The sequence below is a fragment of the Dermochelys coriacea genome, chromosome 6 (genome assembly GCF_009764565.3).
Source record: "Dermochelys coriacea isolate rDerCor1 chromosome 6, rDerCor1.pri.v4, whole genome shotgun sequence".
In the NCBI taxonomy this organism is placed as follows: Eukaryota; Metazoa; Chordata; order Testudines; family Dermochelyidae; genus Dermochelys; species Dermochelys coriacea.
In genome coordinates, this window is record NC_050073.1 from 70,338,303 (window position 1) to 70,358,870 (window position 20,568).

Consider the following 20,568-nt stretch of genomic DNA (forward strand, 5'->3'; position numbering starts at 1 on the left):
CCATTCCAAACATTTCGTTACTTGTACTAAAATCACTTACACTTATTACAGCGAACTAAGGTCCAGATTTTTAAAGGCATTTAGGTATTGCTCTGCTTAGGGTTGCAACGCCTAAATGATTTAGGAGCCCAAATATCATTTTCAAAAGGGAATTTAGGAGCCAAAATCCAATTGACAGGCTTTGGTATTTAGATTCAGTTAGGAATTTCAATGCTGAGCAATGCCTAAATAGTTTTAAAAATCTGGGCCTATATCTTCACATTGAAAAACCCCTCTTTTGTTAGATGCACAGCAAGAAATATTATCTCTAGTTTCATAACTTTCATTCAATACCTTTCAACATAGATGTTCTTTCCAGTCCCAAGGGAATATAGGCTACAAAGAATTCTATAACATGAAACTTGCACATCACCCACTGAAAGGGAAAAAAAATAAATAGAGTTTGCATATTGTCATTACAATTTCATTGAAAAGCTACTCTTGAAAAATAGAAAACAATATATTTTTGCTCTATTATACAATCTAACCAAATGCTGACTGAATGCTTATTTGTAAAGTGCTTTTGGCCTGTCACTATTGTGCTTATATATTATTTATTTTCAGTTTCTTTGGTAACTATCCAATGATTTATGCAACTCTCAAAACTTTGCAAATCATTATACACTCTTAAATTTAATTCAAATATATCTTAAATTCTCAAATAATCGAATTTCCAAGGCTTAATTTCCAATTAAACCAAAGCAGTCTACCCATGTCATCTGCAGGGGCCTGATCCAAAGCATCATGGACTCAATGAGACTATTTCCACTGATTTCAGATCTTTACTCTCTATCTCCTTTACCTCTGTGCCACAATCTCCACAAACGCATAAAAGAAAAAATGGGGTTTGCAGATGGACATATTGCAAAACCTCAAGGGAAACACTTAGAGTGAATGGAACTGTTTATTTTTCCTTGCCACTCACTAGCATTTTTAAAATATACCTGAAAATCCCTATTTCTTATTCATAATTTTAATTTTTAATATTTCAAACTAATCAAGCATTCATTTAATAGGATACTTTCTCCAGCGTAAGATGAAAACAGTACCATCTTCTTTTATTACAGAGCTCTGAGCATATCTTCAACTTCTTGTTCATTTTACTCCAACAAAATAAAAGTATGCAACAGAAGTTTCTGCAATACCTCATTTGCATTTTTTTAGGAAATGATGTCTGTATTATCCAACACATTAGAAAAGAGGAAGTTGAAGGCACTTAAAATCTCTTATTTTTACATAGGGAATAAAAATAAAAAAAGCAAATCATCTCTTTAAACAAAACATATATTTCCAGTAGTCTAAAAGAATTTTGGCATTAACTGACCTGCTCTGAGTTATGCTAGATTTACAAAAATGTAATTCTAATGAAGTCAAATTTTTTAAAAACAAAATTCAATTGAGTTAATTCCAGGCTTAACAGTGGTAATATGCCAAGGTAACTGAGCACAGACTTTGGTCCAATGAACTCATACATTCACTATTAAAAGTCTTTTATGTTATTACCACAGAGTAAACCTTTAAAAATAAATGACAAAAATGAGAAGACTTACAAAGTAAATCAACACCAAACTGATGCTGTGCAATATGTTCAAAAATTGATGTCAATATAGGTAACAATGCAACTGTAGTATAGTTGATGTTCTGTGAGACACCTTTAATTTGTGTTCGTGAATGGGTAAATTTCCCAAGTTTAAGATTTTCTAAAGTCTTTTCCAGATCTTCAGCCGCATTTTCAAAGAATGCACGTAATCCAGCTTTAACCAACTCTGAGCCTGATTTCATGACGGTTCTACAAAATAATTTGGAAAAAATCTGAATTAAATTCCACACCTATTGTCAACATATTTTTATAAACAGAGATATATTTACTTGTTGGTTTAGTTTCTTTGTATCTGAAATCAGACTTTGAAGTTACATAGCTATGTCTCAGTGGAGTTTTGAATTATGACTGAAAAAGCTAGTTAAATGAGATATTGTTGTCCTAGGTGCTGATAAAAGACAACTAAGTGCATATTCCCCAAAAGAACTTGAACTTTAAAACACAGACTTTAAAATTCCTCCGGGATGGGGGTTGTACGTGTGGAAGCCAAATGGCATTTTACATTCAGTTCATGGAGGTGAAGAAATGGAATGAACATGATGATATATACAGTGGTAGAGACAACAATAAAGCACAAAGCATCACATGCAAATGTTTTCACCAACCCCTTCCTAAATGTCGCAATCCCACAATCCATGACCCTACATAAAATGTGACAGAATGGCCCTCTGAGCATGCCTCACCATGCTTTTAATCAGCTAGTGTTGGAAAAACTCCTTAAGTGTACATCAGGTACAAGATGTAGGACACCTAATCCTGCTCCCACTTTTATTGGTGCCACAGTAATTTGGCAGCCCATTCAGAGTGAGCTGAATGCCTGTAACACAGCATCTCCAACTAAGAAGGGCAGGCCACTCATACGCATTACAGTTCCACCTTCCTGTCCCTTTGGGCATATCTTCAACTTCTTGCTCAACTTCCTACATGCTGATATCCAGAGTGAGGGCCAACCACAGCAGCCTCTTGCTTTGGTCAACAGGTGAAAAACACAGCAAGTTAGTAGCTAAACTGGGAATGTTATCCTGACTCCCAATCCACCACCTTTTCCACTAGCTACGCTGACTCTCATCAGTCCTAGATGTAATCCCTTGCTACTAGAAAAATCATACAAGTTTTTCAACGAATATGTTAAAACACATTTTTGTATATTACTTTAAATCAAACTTTAATAAAGTTTCTGAGAACCACCTTAAATATTCTAGTTATATAAATGGCACTTTTTGTTGTTATTAATAATATCCTGTATTTCTATAATGCTTTTATTTCTTGATCCAGAGTACTTAATTAATTAAGCTTCACAATATGCTTGTGAGGTAAGGAAGAGATGTATGCACAACAAAGTGCAGTGTCTTCTACCATACAATACAACAGCTGTTTCAAGGTGAACAAGAACACTACAACCAAAGTATGGTAAGACATGGAAAAGAGTATTGTACCCAATGAACTCATTCAGTAAATGTAGACAGATAGAATGCGATCACGCATGTTTAGATTTGGTAAGGACAATGAGGCTACAGAAGAGTTACTTACCTTAAAGTAACTGGAGTTCTTCAAGATGTGTGGTCCCTACCTGTATTCCACTTGACGTGTGTGTGCTCTCTACGCACCACAGACCAGAGAATTTTTCCTAGCAGGCCTCTCTCCTCCTTGTGCTCCAATCTGAGGGCACAAGGGGCAGTGTGGACTGACCACCGCTCCACATACCTTTCCATTGCCAATAGCCAAGAATAAGGTTCTTTAACAGAGGGGAAATAGAGTGGGTAGTGGAATAGGTAGGAATCACACAAAGAACTCCACTTACTGTAAGGTAAGTAATCTTCCCTTTCTTCTTTGAGTGATGGTCCCTATTTGTGTTCCACTTGTGGTGACCAATAATCAGTATTCATTGAGGAGGAGGGTATGAGGAACCTTGCTTTACCACAAACTGGAGGACTGCTCTGCCAAAAGATGCACCTGCTGTAGAAGTTTGTACCAGGGCATAATGTCTCGCAAAGGTACGGATGGAGCCCCATGTTGCTGCTCTGCAGATCTCTAGAAGACAGATGTTTCAAAGTGAGGAAACAGATGTAGCACGGGCTCCAGTCAAGTGGGCCCTCACTTTCTGAGGGGAGTGGTTGCCATCAGCTCATAACAAAGCAGGATGCTGGCCAAAATCCACTTGGATAGTCTTTGTGAGGTAGTAACTTCCCCTCTCATGTATACGGTAAAGGAAGGAAACAGCCTGGGAGATTTGCAAAAGGATTTCATCCTTTATAGGTAGAAGGCTAAAGTTTATGAATACCTAGTGTGACAAAGTTCCTCCTCTGCCTTGGGGAGTCCTGCGCTTTTTGGCGGATTTGCTCACCTCAGAGGTTCACGGCAGCCCTCAGTTTGGCCGCTTCTGCTAGAGGCTCAAACCTGCCATTCACTCAGCTAACCTCATCACTGGCCAGCCTGGGGGAAATGGAAAACAATCTCCACAGTCTCTGTTGTCCCACCTAGTGGGTCAGGGACAAGCCAGATCCCTTTCCAAATTAGACCTTCCCTTCTGGTGTTGCTCAGAGACCAGGGTCAACTCCTCCTGTGTCCAATCAGGAGTTGGGGAGATGGGGAGAACCCGGGCCCACCCTCTACACCAGGTTCCAGCCCAGGGCCCTGTGGATAGCATCTGTCTATGTCTCCTGTATCAGCTGCGTTACAGCTACAACTCCCTGGGCTACTTCCCCATGGCCTCCCCTCAGCACCTTCTTTATCCTCAATGTAAGATCTTCCTCCTGAGGCCTGATCACGCTTGTACTCCTCAGTCCTCCAGAAGCACACCTTCTCACTCCCTGCTCCTTGCACACCCCCCACTAACTGATGGGAGGTCCTTTTTAAACCAGGTGTCCTGATTAGTCTGCCTGCCATAATTGATTCTAGTATGTTCCTAACTGGCTCTAGGTGTCTTAATTAGCTTGCTTGTCTTAATTAGTTCTGGCAGGTTCCTGATTGCTCTAGTGCAGCCCCTGCTCTGGTCACTCAGAGAACAGAAAACTATTCATCCAGTGGCCAGTATATTTGCCTTCTACCAGACTCCTGCACCCCACTGGTCTGGATCTGTCACATAAGAGAATGGAGCTTCTTTTCCACTGATGGGGTGAGGCTTCAAATATAAGACAGACAAGTGAATCATCTGGTTCAGATGGAATTCTAAGATTACTTTTGTGATGAATTTGAGGTGTAACCTCAAGAAAACCTTGTTCATATGGAAGAATATAGGGAAAGTCAGTCATTAGAGAACACAGCTCACCTCTTCTGGCTGAGGTGACTGTAACCAGAAATGCAACTTTCATAGAAAGATGCATGAATGAACATGAGGCTAAAGGTTCAAATGGGGGTATTCATTAATGCTGATAGGACAAGATTGAGGTCCCATATCAGGTTTGGTTTCAGCACTGGAGAAAAGGTTCAGGGCAGTTCCTTCAGAAGTCTTGCTCTCATAAGGCAGAATGTCTGCCTACCAGATGGTGGAAAGTGCTAATAGCTGCCAAGCATACTTGTAGGAAGCTGATGGATAACCTTGACTTTTTTAGAGAGAGGAAATAGTTCAGAATAGTAGGGATCTCTGAAGATTTCGGAGGCATCTGACAATGCTGTCACCAGATAGAGAATCTTTTCCATTTTGCTGTGTAGCATTTCATAGCAACCATGGAAAGCACACTGCAGAGAAGGTGATCTGGTGACAAATGCACCAGTTCTAGAGATTGACTATTTCTATGCAAAGGAGGGTGGCCCTTACTCTCCCTCTTCTGCTGACATAAAAAACTGTTGTCATGTTGTATGACATGACCTGAATGTGCAAGATTCAAATAAATAGAATCATTTTCAGGCTTAATATATTGAATGCAGCTACTGAAGGATAACGTGCAACTGGGATTCTTGGTGGTCCAGGTACCCTGTTCAATGTGTTCATTAAGGTGAGCTCCCCATCTTGGTAAGGAGTTATCTGTAATCATTATTTTTGTGGGTGAAAGAGGGACAAAGGGCACTCCCATGAACACTGTCTCCCTGTTTTCCCATAAGTCAGAACTCCGGGGAGTGAGATGGGGTGTTCACTCCATACTTGCTCTGAAAGGGTTAATGAAGACAAAGAAGGGGGCTAATTAACTCAGCAGACCATAGCTGAGAGGAAATCAGGTGGGTACATAATCCTGGGACTGACTGAGGGAGCCCAGCTGGGGAGGGATGAGCTGGGCTGAGGTTATGAAGACAGGAAATTGGCAACAGAAAAGGGGGCTGCTGGGAAAGTCTGCAGTCATGCCCTGGGAGAAGGGAGGTGCATTTGGGCTGGCAAACCCAGAGAGAAAGGAAGCCAGAGAGGGAGGACAAGGCTCAGGGAAAGGCAATAAGGTCTAGAAGGGAACAGGCCTTGACTGCTGACTAGAGGGTCCCTGAGCAAGAACCTGGAGTAAAGTGTGGGTCTGGGTTCCTCTGCCAGCCACTGATGGAGTGGCACTATGAATAAGTGAATGGGAAGAATGCCTAGGACTGCTGGTGAGGAAAGACTCTCATTCCCTGAAAGGTGAACCCACGTAGTGACTTGGTCAGAGGGCTGAATCACAAAGAGGCTACAGCAGCTCGTCGAGCGGGGGGGGGGGGGGGGGCGCAGACCCAGAGAGAGAGGCAGGGGCAGCGAATAGCTGTGGGAAGGGGCATCGATCTCGTGAGCTATTCCCCAGAATGACCAGGAGGAGGCATCATTGTAGTGGTGAATGGAGCACCCCGCCACAGGGAGTGAGATCATTCTGTCCAGACAGTGCTTTCTTGGCATGTAGACTGTCCATAACCAAGTGTGTAGACATCAAAATCAAAGTTTCACAATAAGTACACAAGGCCATGTACCCTAAGAAGGTGAGACTAGTCTGAATTGCTGTCTGGGGGTACAGCAGAAGCTAAGTGATGAGGTCTTTCATACACTAGAATTTGTCCCAAGGAAGGTAACCTTTGGCTCTGATTGAATGTAGGGGTGCTCCAACAAAGTCTATAGTCTGAGTAGGAGCTAAAACTGTTTTTGCTATGTTTACTTGGAGCCCTAAGGAGTGTAGTAGTCTGTGCAGGGGCAGGGTTGTCATCCATACTTCTTGATATAATTTCCCTGGGATCAGCCAGCTGTTGAGGTAGAGGAACACTGATGAATCCTCATGATGCAGATGAGCTGTCACTATTGACAACACCTTAATGAATACCCTCAGTGCCATCAAGAGGCCGAAGGGGAGCACTCTGTATTGGTAATGGTCTAGGTCTAAGGTGAATCTCCGGAATCTCCTGTGTCTGGAGTGGAAATAAGTGTCCTTTACATCAAGAGCTGTGAACCAGTCACCCTTGCTTAGTGAGGGGATTATAGAGGCCAGGGTGATCATTCTGAAACTCAGGTGGTGGATGAAGATGTTCAGCTGTCTGAAATTTAGCATGGGCCTCCAGCACCCTTTCTTCTTGGAAATAAGAAAATATCTTGAGTAAAATCCTTTTCCCCTATGTTTAAGAGGTACTGGTTCTATGATTTCCAGATGGAACAGAAAGTCTACTTCTTGTCGGAGCATCTTCTTGTGAGAGGGGTCTCTAAAGAGGGAGGAGGAAGGATTTTTTTGTGTGGGGAATGAGAGAGAAACTATTCTAGAATAGTGGTGAATATCTCCAGAACTCATCTGTCTGATGTTGTATAGTTTCATGCTGGGGAAAATGAGTGAGGCAAATGGTGTGTAGGCATCTTGAATAAATAAATGTGTCAAGGGGACTGATTTGTAACTGTCGAAAGCCCTATCAAAAGGATTTCTTGGTGGGAGGCTGGCACTGGAAGGAGAATGTAGGCGGTTGTTGTGTTTACTGCACTACATTCTCTGGTGTTTCCTAGGCAGCTTGTAGGTCCTTTGATGGCAGAATTGTCGAAGGGCTGGTCATTGTCCATAAGACTGAGTCTTGAGGTATTTCCTCTGTGGTGCTGGAGCACAGATATCTAGTGAGCAAAGAGTTGTTCTTGAGTCTTTGCGGGAATATAATGATTCATCTGACTTCTCCCTCAATAGGTTATTTCCTTAAAAGTCAGATCCTCCACAGTGGATAGGACTTCTTTGGGAAATCTGGAAGATTGGAGCCATGAAGCTCATCTTATGACTATGGAAATTGCCATTGAGCATGAGGCTATATCTGCTTCATCCACTGAAGCCTGGAGGGCCGATCTAGCAATTTTCCTTCATCAATAATTATTTGGAAATAAATATCTTCTCGAGGGAGTTTGTTGTTGATTTTAGAGAACTTATTGTAATTAATAAAATCATGTTTTGATATTAAATCTTGGTAGTTTGCTATGTGGAACTGTAAGCTTGCCAAAGACAAATTTTCTCCCAAAGAGATCTAAACATTTGGCCTCCTTATCAAGGGGTGCAGATTTGGGGTGGTATTGCTTGTTTCTTTTGGTGATAGCTTGCAGCAGTAAAGTTTGGAGTGAGATGTGAGAGTAAGTATTCTGCCCTCTTCCAGGGAATGAGATGTTTCTCCTCCATTCTGTTTGGAGTGGGAGCACAAATAGCAGACTATCTTGGCTAAGATAGGTTTCAGAGTAGCAGCCGTGTTAGTCTGTATTCGCAAAAAGAAAAGGAGTACTTGTGGCACCTTAGAAACTAACAAATTTATTAAAGCATAAGCTTTCGTGAGCTACAGCTCACGGAAATGCATCCGATGAAGTGAGCTGTAGCTCACGAAAGCTTATGCTCTAATAAATTTGTTAGTCTCTAAGGTGCCTTTTCTTTTTGGCTAAGATAGTCTCATTAATTCAGAATGCCATTTTACTGGGCCCAGCACTCTGAAGGATATTTAGGAGTTTATGAGGGTGTTCTGTACTTCCTCCAAGGGGATCTGCAGCATGTTTGTGATTCTCCTCAGGAGGTCCTGTAACTGCCTGTAGTCATCAGGTGGTAATGGTGGGGATGGCATGACCACTTCATCATGAGAATGGTAACCTCTCAGGGGTGAGAAGGGTTCTGCCTGACCAGGTTGTTCTTCCTCCTCAGAGGGTTGAGGTTCTTTCCTGTGTGTGGAAGCCTATCTAGATTCCCAAAGTGAGCTTATTGATTCAGGATGTCTCATATACAGATTCCAGGGACTCCAGTAAAGCCAGTACAAAGTGTCATAGGGGAAATGAAGGGGTCCCCATGGAGAAGGTTACCAATACTCCAGAGTTGGGTAGTTTGTCCTATGAGAGGGAAAGTGCCCAAAAAATCTTACAGCCTCGGTCAGGGCAGATCCCATGTCTTGACAGGGGTGGTGAAATTCTCTCACTGATTCTGGACTCATCAGAGGAAAAAGAAGCTTCTAAATGGATGCACAACACTGTTGGTACTGACGGTTTTATTATACTTCAACTGGGCAATGGTAATGGTGAGTGGAGAACAGCTGGTATAGTAACCTCCATGGTGAGCGCTGGATCAAACAATATTGGTTCTTCTAGGTCTGCATAAATAGTAAGGTTTTCTGGTAGAGTTTGTCTAGACCTTAATGCTGGAGAGTGGACTGGGCTTCTTTCCTTTGGAAGTGCAGCTAGTGTCAGGAAACAGTCTCCTGTACTGACTCCTCCTCCTCTCTCAGCGTCAGCTTCGTCGTTGTAGGAGGGTTATGCTGCTTTCTTTCCCTTGCTGGTACCCAGGATGGTCTGGCCCCCTTCAGCTAAGGACGGATTCAGGTCACTTTTGCCACTTGGTGCCAAGAAACCAGTACTGTGCTTCTTGGGAATTCCTAACATCTCTATGCATCTCTATAACGTCTCATATGACTTAGGGGGGTGACAGAAAGGAGGTCCTCTTTTTGAATGAGGACTTGGAGGGTGATTTCTAAGGTTTCTTGTGAGAGTGTTTTCCCTTACACTCCTTGTCTCTCTGTCTGGAAGAGTCTTTAGCCCTGATTATTCCCAGAGCCAGAGACCAGGGTACTGGGGGCGGAATCTGTCTAGGGTACTAGGGGCGGAATCTAATGGGCCAGGATCAGACCGAAGCCTCACTGTGCAGTCCATCAGGAATTCTAAACCTGAACTTATGAGCATGATGGGTTCAACTAGGAAAGGATCAGCAGATATTGAACTTGATGGGGATATGAGCTCACTGAAGCAACAGAGGCATATGTCACTGAAGTCGCTTATTGGAAAAACCTGGCAGCAGGCTATGCAGAGCTTGAATCCTGGGATCCTGGACAAACTAGGCACCCTGTGCAGGGCAGTGACCAGGTCGGGGGAAGACCTCTAAGCCCTAAAATCTGCTAAACTACTCTAATTAGAAATGATCTAAAACTATCTACAACTATGTCCAATATTAGAACAAGAGTGTTAGCTAATACCGAAGACACTGAAGAGGTTCCATCTCAGACTACAGGTAGTAGAAAAGAACTGGAGAGGTGGTTGGTCTGCACTGCTCCTTTTGTCCTCCAATCAGTGCACAAGGAGGGGATGTGTGTAGGTCAAGATCAATGGACACTGCTAGCAAAAATATCCCAGTCTAAGGAGCATGGTGAGCATGCACACCTTGAGTGGAATACACATAGGGTCACTCAAAGAAGAATAAGCAGACTCCTTGGTTTTATGCTTCATCCAAAAAGTGATATCTCCAGAATCTCAGTGTTCCTCTAACACTATGATAGGACACTGATTCACTACTTACTAAAATCCATAAAAGAAATAATATATTCAAGCATTTTAACCAGTTGATTGTTTGGTTGGAATGGCAACACCTGAAGATACAGATAGCATAAAGATGAGGTTGGGGTGACAAATAATTAGGAGTAGTAGAATTTCTTAAAAAAATACAATAGCAATAACTGGAGGGACATCATAATTTTCACTAATACATTTATTTGCATATATCACTCAGCTGCTCATTAATACCTTCTTGAGAGGTTTTCAATATTTATTTTATTATAAATTATATATGTCATTAAAAGTAAAGTGATATAAGATCAGACAATGTCAGACTGAGTTACATTTTAATGCCTTTTATTATGCTAATTGCCACCTTCAAATGTTATTCAATGCACCTCTAGCACCAATTTTTCAGCCTAGTGTAAACTTGCCTCCATTTTTGTGGGTGCAAATAACTGCAAGTGCAATTTCATAGATGATGTCACTTACATTTCTAAATTAAGTCCCTGACTGCATTTGCAAATAGGGACATTAGACATTGTAATCACCAAAGTTGTGGGCACAAACAACATTACATCTGAAAAAGTGGAGGACAGTGTCTGAAAAATCTGGACCATAATATTTACTCTAGAGAGCTAATATCAGCAGGAAATAAAGAAAGAAATAATACTTGATCTGCAGAACTGTTCTTTGAAGTGATTCTTGACAACCATATAATTTATAGCTGGTACTGAAATAAAGTAAAAACTTGGCCAATTTACCGTGTATCCAGTGTCTGAGCCAAGATGTGCAGGCAGCTCACCATTGTAGTAGCATCACTCCCTGTTATAATAAATAAAGAACATATTATTCTGAACAATATATTTTGCTTTTAACAAATATTTCAGTATGTGTAAACATACAAATTTCATGACTCTTGATTATATATCAAATTCACGTGTGATGGGAAGGCCTACAATGCCCCCTGCTAAAAAAGATCTTTTATAACTAATGATTTTATTTCCCCTCCTTCTCTCCTTATTTTCCCCCTTGAGATTGGGCAAAATGAACAGGGTGCATACTTTATTTTAGAATATGCCATTTCTGTCTCCTTTTGTTTTGTCTTTCCCTGTTGCTGTTCTTTTCCTTTTTGTTTAAAACTTCTTGGATGCCAAGAGCAGCCACTGAGAGGCAGGTGCTGAACGGTTAATGAAAAAATAAGATATGGAGGATAGTTCAATTGTTGGAAAAAATATCTCCATAGAAGGCATTATGTTAAACAAGAGGTGGGACGGGGACCCTACACATATGTTATACAGCCCCCGTCCTGCAAAATCTTATGCATGTGTTTAATTTTATGCATCCAAGTACCACATTTAATTCAGTCGAACTACTCACTGGAGTACAGTTAAGTATGTGCATATTTGCAGGTTTGGGGCCTAAATGCATATATTAAATACTTCTGGCCAGGATGTCAATCCTGCTTTCTTTATGCTGTTTGAAGATATTTTTCTTTGTCTCTTTAATGTCTCTAAATTTCTTTTGCATCTATCCTGTAATTATCATATAATTGGGGTTATTTTTATCCATTCTCATGTCCGTGCTTTTTGCAATATGAAACAGAAGCACTGTGCCACACCAAAATGAGGATAAGGGTTTTCATTAACCATCTTCCACTTTCCATGACACAAGGCACTGTGACAGCTTCTCTTAAAGGATCATGAATCAGTTACAAGATGGCAATTTATAATCTTCAGAACAGAGTAAATATTTTTCAGGATAGCTATCTGGTTTCCTTTGCAACACTTATACATGCAGAAATTCTATCAGAGGTAATAGCCCAACAAATTCAGATATTTAAGATACTATAAATTATATGGAATGAAAAGACATTTAGAAAGATAAAGTAGACATGTAGGTCACAATCTGGAAATGGGATCTGCTAACACAGACTCCTCCACCTATGAAGGGACCTACTACAGTCAATGAGATTCCACACAGGAACAGGTGTTCATCCTACTGGATTGCATTGGAGGAGTAGGACCTTATTAAGCATTTTTTTGTGCTACTTTGTGTAGCAGAAAGAAAGAGAGGATATTTTGCTTAGTGTGAATACAATTATAACTGGGTCTAAATCCCCTTTGAGTTTTGGCCCCATTTCAATACATGGGTCTGAACTTTGTAGCTAGTGATGAGTCTGAACCACAATTTCCTTTTACTGATATGGAATCATACTCATTATTACATATATCTAGAGACATGTGTCTGTAATAATCACTTTACCCCACACTCCCTGTCCTTTCATTAAGTCTGGTCTCCTCAATTCTATGATAATACAAATAATTAATAATATATTTAAATTGTGAGTGTCATGGAACTGGGATCTTACATGCAAAGCACCCTAAACTAGAGCTGTTTGGAGGTTTTCTGACAAAACCACCTATTCGAGGAACTGAATAGTTTCACTGAATCTATTAGAGATTGGACAAAACTTTTGTCAAAACACAGGCATTGGAAATCTGCTGGTGTTCCAGAGGCCACATCTCTACAGCAGAGCGCCTGCCAGCCCCTGGAGCTCCTGGGCTCACAGGGCTGCTAGGTTACCCTGCTCTGCTGCAGCAGCCCTGGAAACCATGGCTGGAGCCAGGGCTCTCATATCTGTTAGACATCTGCGGCAGGGAGCCTGGCAGACCGCAGAGTCTCAGATGTAGCCAGGGCTCTCAGGGCAGCGAGGCTCCCTACTTCACAATAGCTCTGGCTGGAGCCTGGATTCCAGGCAGAAGTTTAGTGAAACTGATATTCTTGTGTTTCACTGCTGCAGTTCAGTGCATAGCAGTCATAAAACTGACAAGAATGTCAATTTTCACACATTTCCTTTTGAGAACACCATGTTTCCAAAACAAAAATTTTGAGGGGTGAGTGTAGTGGTCTTTTATTCTGAATAAATGTTGGTAAAATTAGCTTTTGCTCTAAATTGGAAGGAAATAACTAAATAACAAACTCTCCCCTGCCCCTGCCGCAGAGTTTTGACCAGCTATACACATCTGTGTGTTTCATAAATATTAACTTTAACATTAATAACAACAATATTGAGGGTTTATATATGAATGTAAGCATTAGAAAAAGTGATTTTATTTTTGAATCTTATCATCTAAATTTCTTTACCTAATTTCTTAGCAGACCATATGAAAAAAGTGGGTTTATTTCACACTCACATAACACGACAACAAATTAAGATTAATTTATCAAATTCAGCTGGCACTAAATATTATAATTATTATTATAAAGTAATTTTTTGTGAAAGTTATGAGAAAATGAAAAAGGCAGAGATTCAAATGGAATCTCGATATTAACTTTCACTTCACCTGATGCTACTTACACCTGTTAGAATATACAAAGTATAGTAGTGTATCAAATTCTATCTTCAGTTACACATTTGTTGCTCCCATTGACTATACTGGGATTGGAGCATGTGCATCAGAAAGCAGAACTGTATCCAGAGACTGTGAAAAGTTTTAGTTGTTACGGAAATAATGAAATTAACAGTCATACACCACTGATTTTCCACCACAAATCATATTGCTCATCAGTTATAAACCTTATATATATTATAGGAAGCACAAAATATTATAAATAAAACTTCATCAATATCTTTTAATAACTTACCAAAAAGTGAAATCCTATGTCTAACAAGAGCAGCAAGTTTGCAGAATAGGCTAAAGCAGAAAAGAATGCAAAATAGTAGGAAAAGACACAGAGATTAATGTTTTGTTTAGAACATGAGGTAAAACAATAACAAGAGAATAGTGAGACTACAAGATGTGAAAGAAAGGTACACAGTAGTTCCCTACAGGTGTATTTTCAATCACATAATGAAAATAAGCAACCAGATACTTTCTTTCATCTGGCAATAATATCTTCTAGAATAACTTTAAGTCTAAAAAGCACCTCAAAGATTAAATGTGTTTCCTTTAATTATAACAGTTAGCAGCAACCGTATTTTATATGGCTGAATCTCTCTCTAATAGTTGTAATTTTTCCCTCATGGTGAATAACATTGCATTGTTTTATTTGACATATGAGAATGATAAATGTTAACAAACTTAAGATAATTTAAAATGTTTTCAGAAGATACTGTTTATAAACAGTTTATCTTTTTGTGTTTGTAACAGTCACTGATAGGTAAAATTAATCCTGAAATATTAACAGAAAAAAAAGAGTGGTCCTAGCAAACACTGTATTACAAGTTTAGTTTCAATCCATAGTAAAGTAATGTAATAAATGAGAGAAAATTCACCTAACATCTAAAGCAGTGTTTTTCAAAGCTCGGGTACTGGGTCATGGCATGTAAGGCGCTGGGTTGCATGTTAAAAGTCCCATCGGCGGTGCTGCCAAGGTAAGGCAGGCTAGTGCCTACCTGTTCCAATACCATGCTGTGCCCTGGAAGTGGCCAATAGCCGGTCCGGCTTCTAGGCAAGGGGGCCACGGGGTTCTACGCACTGCCTCCGCCTCGAGCACTGACTCCACACTCCCACTGGCTGGGAACCAGCCAATGGGAGTTGGGAGGGGCGGTGCCTGCAGGCAAGAGCCCCAAGGAGCTACTTGCACGCCTCTGCCTAGGAGCCAGACCTGCTCCTGGCTACTTCCGGGGCGTGGCGTGGTCCGTGGTGCCAGGAAACATAGGAAGCCTGCCTCTGCACCCTGGCTATGCCGCTGACTGGGAGCCACTGGAGGTAAGTCCGCGCCTGAACCCTGTGCCCCAATCCCCTGCCCCAGCCCTGAGCCCCCCAAAACCTAGAACCCCTTCCTGCACCCCAAACCCCTCATCCCCAGCCCCACACCAGAGCCTGCACCCCCAGGCAAGAACCCTGAGACCCTCCTGCAACCCTGCCTCAACTCAAACCCAGAACCCCTCCTATACCCCAAACCCCTCATCCCCAGCCCCAAGTCCCCCCCAAACCTAGAGCTCCTCCTGCACCCCAAGCCCCTCTTCCCCATCCCCACCCCAGACCAGAGCCCCTTCTACACCTCAAACCCCTCACCCCCAGCTTCACTGGGTCACAGGCATTAACAATTTTCTTCAACTGGGTCCCCAGAAAAAAAGTTTGAAAATCACTGATCTAAAGGGTAATGGAAACCATAAGCAATAACTAGCATAGGTTTCTAAAGAATAAATTTCACCAGGCAAGCTTATTTTCTATTTGTAATAGATTTAAAAATTGGAGATAGATTTATTACATTTCTTATAGCTATCTAAGGTACTTTTATTGCTCTCCCATTGCTCTAGTATTTAAGCATCTCGTTATCTTTAACATATTTATTTTCACAATACCTTGGGGAGGTAGGAAAGTTGTATTATCCCCATTTTACAGATGGGGAATGAAGGCATACAGAAGTGCCCAAGGAGGTTAGACAGCTAACTCCCATTGAATTCACTTAGGTGAATTTGTGAATCCTGCTATGCATCTTTAGGCACCTAAATACATAGGTGCCTAAACACCTTTGTAAATCTGGCCCTAGGTGTCTCATCTAAGGTCATGCAGGAAATCTGCGGCAAAGAAGGGAATTGAATTTCTGAGTTCTAATCTAGTTCCCTAACTACTGGACCATCCTAGAATGTATTCTTATGTAACATATTTGGAGCTCAGCAAAGCATTTTATATTGTGTCTTGTGAAATTGTACTTGAAAAATTAATTCAAACTGAGTTGGATAAGAACATTGTTGTGTGGGCTGAAAACTGGCTAGAAGACCATAAAGGGTAATGTTGGATTAGAGGTAAAGCTAAATTGGTGGACAAATTGGAGAAAGGAGATTAATGGATTCAATGTTTAGGTCTAATCTTATTAAATATCTGAATTAATCATCTAGAAGAGAGAGTATACAGCATATTCATGAAATTTATAGCGGACGCTAAACTGGGAACAGTTGTGAACACTAGTCAGTAAAGTGGATAAAACAAATGAATATAGAGAAAGATTGGAAACTTAGGTAGGAAACAGGAAAATGAAATATAGCTTGGCAAAAGACAATATAATACATCCAGGGAAACATAATATGAAATACATACTCAATGACCGGAAAAAACCTGGAACACAGTAAAGTGGACAGAGATTCAAGCCTCACGGTGAAGAGTGAATTAAACATTAATTTGCAATGTCAGCTGGTTGCAAACAAGTCTGATGTAGTTTTGTGCTGAGTATGTAGCATTAACATATTAAGAAATAGGGAGGTAAATATTCCTCTTTTTAAGTTTCTCATGCAATTACACTTACAGTACCTTGTTCAGCTTTGAGCACCACTTTGCCAGAAAGATATTGACAAACTAGAGCGAGTTCAGAGAAAAGGAACAAATATGCTCAATGAGGGGAAGGACTGATTCATTATGAAATTAAGAAAAGGAAAATGTAACTGAACACTAGGAAAAACTTCATAGAATCATAGAATATCATGGTTGGAAGAGACCTCAGGAGGTCATCTAGTCCAACCCCCTGCTCAAAGCAGGACCAATCCTCAATTTTTGCCCCATATCCCTAAATGGCCCCCTCAAGGGCTGAACTCACAACCCTGGGTTTAGCAGCCCAAAGCTCAAACCACTGAGCTATCCCTCCTGCTCCCTCTGTCCTTGACAATGAGATCTATAATCCTGCAGAATAGTCTCAGAAGAGAAATGGTGAAAAGTGCATCACTTGGGACTTTCAAAACTAGACTTGACAATGCACAAAAATGCAAACTCTTGAACCATGGCCCAGTGCTGAGGCTTTGATAGTGTCTTGGTGAGGCCCAGAACTCTAGTTGTTAATTTTTAGCTCTTGAAAATAAACAAATGAAACTTTATATGGGATTTTCCTTTATACTCCCTTGGTTCTTGTTCCAGCAACAAATACAGTCACACACACACATCTAACAGAGCTATATGGGTCAACCAGATTTGACTCCTCTCAGCTACAATGACATCAACAGGAGGGCAGTGAGATGCTGTCTCCTCTCAATGGTACCCAGCAAATGTAGAATCACTGGGGAGGAGAGAGCAGGAAGGAAGGGGAGGTGACAGCACATGGCTGCTTCAGAGCCTTGTTGGCAGGGAGGTGGGACAGACACAGAATATGGAACAAGGGCTCAAGGGGGAATAGGCCAGAGGAATAGGAAGGAGAAACATAGAACTTAAGGAGGTATAATCGGTAGGAGGGGTAGAATAGGGAGGATGCTCCAGGATGTTCTCCTAACAGTTCCCAATGCACTAGACTTCTACTACCTCTCAATAACATCCTTCTAGGATGCCCCAGTCTCTCTCCCTCAGTCTCAAATGACCCTCCAGGCTGCCTTGAAGCTCATCAATCCATTGAAATGTGTCATGATAAGTCTATTATAATGATAGGGACAGCTGGGAGCTGTCTCTGCGTTAGGTTGTCTAACACTTTCCATTGTAAAAAAATTCTTGTGAAACTTTTCTGAGAAATTATTGAACAGCTTCCTCATTCCCTAAGCACTGTCCATTCTGTGTACCTGCAACCTAAATTTTGGCAGGCTAGCTTATCAGTGAAATTTAAATAATGTTCTTTTAGTGTAGTTTCTATGTCACTGTAAACTCTAATATTTTTATATTTCATTAATGGCTGATAAAATATGAATAGCATCTGTAGCTTCAGTGAAAATGGGGCTGTGAGCTCAATTGCTGTGATAAAATTGGGACATAACAGTAAAATGTTTGAGAATTACTGCTATAACTAGCAGTCTTGCACCTGGCAGAGAGACTGACTAGATGATCTTGTTGTCTTTCTAATGCTAAGTTCTGATTCATGTAATGTCTGGCTGAGGAAATGTTCATATTGAACAACTGCACTTTAAGTTTCTTCTAATATTCTGCTTCTGCCTCATTCTGGCTATGACAGCTGCTATCCCCCATGCTGCATCCTCTTTCACAAAAGTACTCCACATTGCAAGGCCTGGCTATATCCTTCCAATGTGTGATATTTTAATCAATATTTTACTTTTGCAACTGAAGCCCCATGCAAAGAGAAACAAAGAGTTACTTTCTTGCCATGGCTTTAAATCTAGGCATTTAAACCTCAGCATTTGGATACAAACAATAGAAATATTTCATATCCGTATGTAGAGCCTTCAAGCCCAAATCATCAGAGGGATAATGTTAAGTGTTTTATAGATTTTTCACATATCACTTTCATCCTCATTTACAGTTTCTCTAGTAAGAACAGAAAATATGAGATTAATTTGAAAACATTTTCACTGATATTTTCCAATTTTCACTAATCATGGAGGTTTCACTGTTGGTTCCACTCTTAATGCTGAGTTTTGTGCTTAAAGCAGGAATTCAGCCACTTTGGTACATATGACAAATTCAGCTCCTCTCCAAAATTACAGTATTCACTCTGAACACAGAATGAATTTTCTGAGAAATGACAAGTGAATTGGTTAATTAGTTTATGAGTTAAAATAAATGGATCCTTTCAGAAATGAAGCATCCATTGTCTGACAGTTTCTTTATCCCAAATTATCTTAATAATGGAATAAAAGACACTTGAAACTGCTCTTATAATTAAACTCACCAAAAAACTTGTGAGCAAGCTACATTTGAAGACTTTTTTTAGTATTAATGGTAACTTTTTCACATTAATCTTCACAATTAAAAGTTTCTCCTTCAACAGGAACTAAAAAATTATTACAGAGCATTCCACATAGAACTGTGCTCTTTCAAAGGCTGCCAGTTGTCACTGTTCTCAATGGGACTGTGATCATAGCTTGACCATAGTTAGGTAGCCATTTTGAGAAGAATGTCTATTTCCCATTTTTTTTTAATGGGCACCTTGCATCCGAGCAATTTACCTGTTCACAGCTGGGACCTTTTGCAAGGGTCTGTGCTGCCTTTCACTAGTGCAAATCCTACAATGACTCTAGCCCCTAGCTTTAGTGTTTTGAAAGCTTTTTGAAAGGGTGGTGAAGCACTGGAAAGGATTACCCAGGAAGGTGGTGGAATCTCCATCCTTAGAGGTTTTTAAGGCTAGGCTTGACAAAGCCCTGGCTGGGATGATTTAGCTGGTGTTGGTTCTGCTTTAAGCATGGGGTTGGACTAAATGACCTCCTGAGATCTCTTCCAACCCTAATTTTCTACAATTCTATGGGGAGGAAGCAGTGTGCTGAAGACCTGAACTCTGCCTTAGTTTGAGATGGTTAGATTTTCCTACTCACTTCCCCTACACTTCATCCATATTAGAGCCAACTTTCTTCAGTTTATGTGGATGAAGTAAGTTTCAGCCAGTATCAATATCTTCTAGCTTCTTACTAAGCATTATTGCTACTGTTTAAGTTATGTTTCTGATAGATAGGAATAAAGCTGTTACTTTATTTTTTTTAAATATTGTGGGATTCATTTTGAAAGGTCCAAAATACACAATTAAATGCCATGCATACATAGGAAAATTCTACATGAGACCTTTCCCATTTTTTATCTTCTTAAGTTTTTTATCTCCTTTCTGATGTTGGCATCCAGAGGATCTTTTGAAAGGGCAAACAGAAGAGCAGGGGAAAGAGCACAAACCTTTTTCACTACTAAGGATATTCAATCATAGACATTAGCTGTAACTGACATTTTGGATTGTTTCCTAGATTTTAGATTTGTCCTCTTTGCTTCCCACAATAGACACATTTTTAACTTTTTTTAAAATTTACAATCTTAGGGTATGTCTTCACTAGCAATGTTAAATCGCTGATGCTGTAAAAAAACCACCCCCATGAGGGGAATAGCTCCCAGCGCTGGTACACAGTCTACACTGCCACTTTACAGCGCTGAAACTTGCATCACTCAGGGGGGTGTTTTTTCAACCCCCTGAGCAAGAAAGTTTCAGTGCTGTAAAGTGGCAGGGTAGACAAGGTTTTAGAGCCTGAAGTTCCCTTTCAGTAAACAAACTGATACAGTAAAAGCAGCAGCAGTGTAAGCTTCTTATTTGCCTCTGTCCTTTTCCAGAGGGTAGAACTGAAAGAGGGAGAGGAGAGTCACGACTATTACACGACTATTTAGATTCTGATGATGAGAGGTGCTGAGGCCCTTAATTCCGATTGCCTTCCGTGGAATCAGGAGGCACTTAGCACCTTGACTTTCTGCTGACATTTAACAGTGGTATCTGGAATCATTTAGTAATGGTGGTTTTTATGCTATTATTTCCTGTTTATGAAAGAATGGAATGGGCATCTAACAGTCATCCCATGGCACCGATTTTTGGGTCACCACCAAACTTGTCAAAATGCTTGATAATTTTGTAAGACTATTATTGAAAATATATATAATCTCTACCTGAT

General features: G+C 40.6%; 1 protein-coding gene across 1 annotated transcript in view; it reads right to left on the reverse strand.

Annotated features, from left to right (window-relative positions):
* RYR3 (ryanodine receptor 3) overlaps positions 1-20,568 on the reverse strand; it is a 529,369-nt gene that overhangs the window by 157,883 nt on the left and 350,918 nt on the right. The window contains exons 61-64 of the mRNA XM_043516837.1: positions 13,923-13,972; positions 11,039-11,099; positions 1,590-1,828; positions 334-415 (exon numbers count right to left, since the gene is read on the reverse strand). Coding sequence (XP_043372772.1) covers positions 334-415; positions 1,590-1,828; positions 11,039-11,099; positions 13,923-13,972 — 432 coding nt within the window. The remainder of the gene's footprint in view (positions 1-333; positions 416-1,589; positions 1,829-11,038; positions 11,100-13,922; positions 13,973-20,568) is intronic.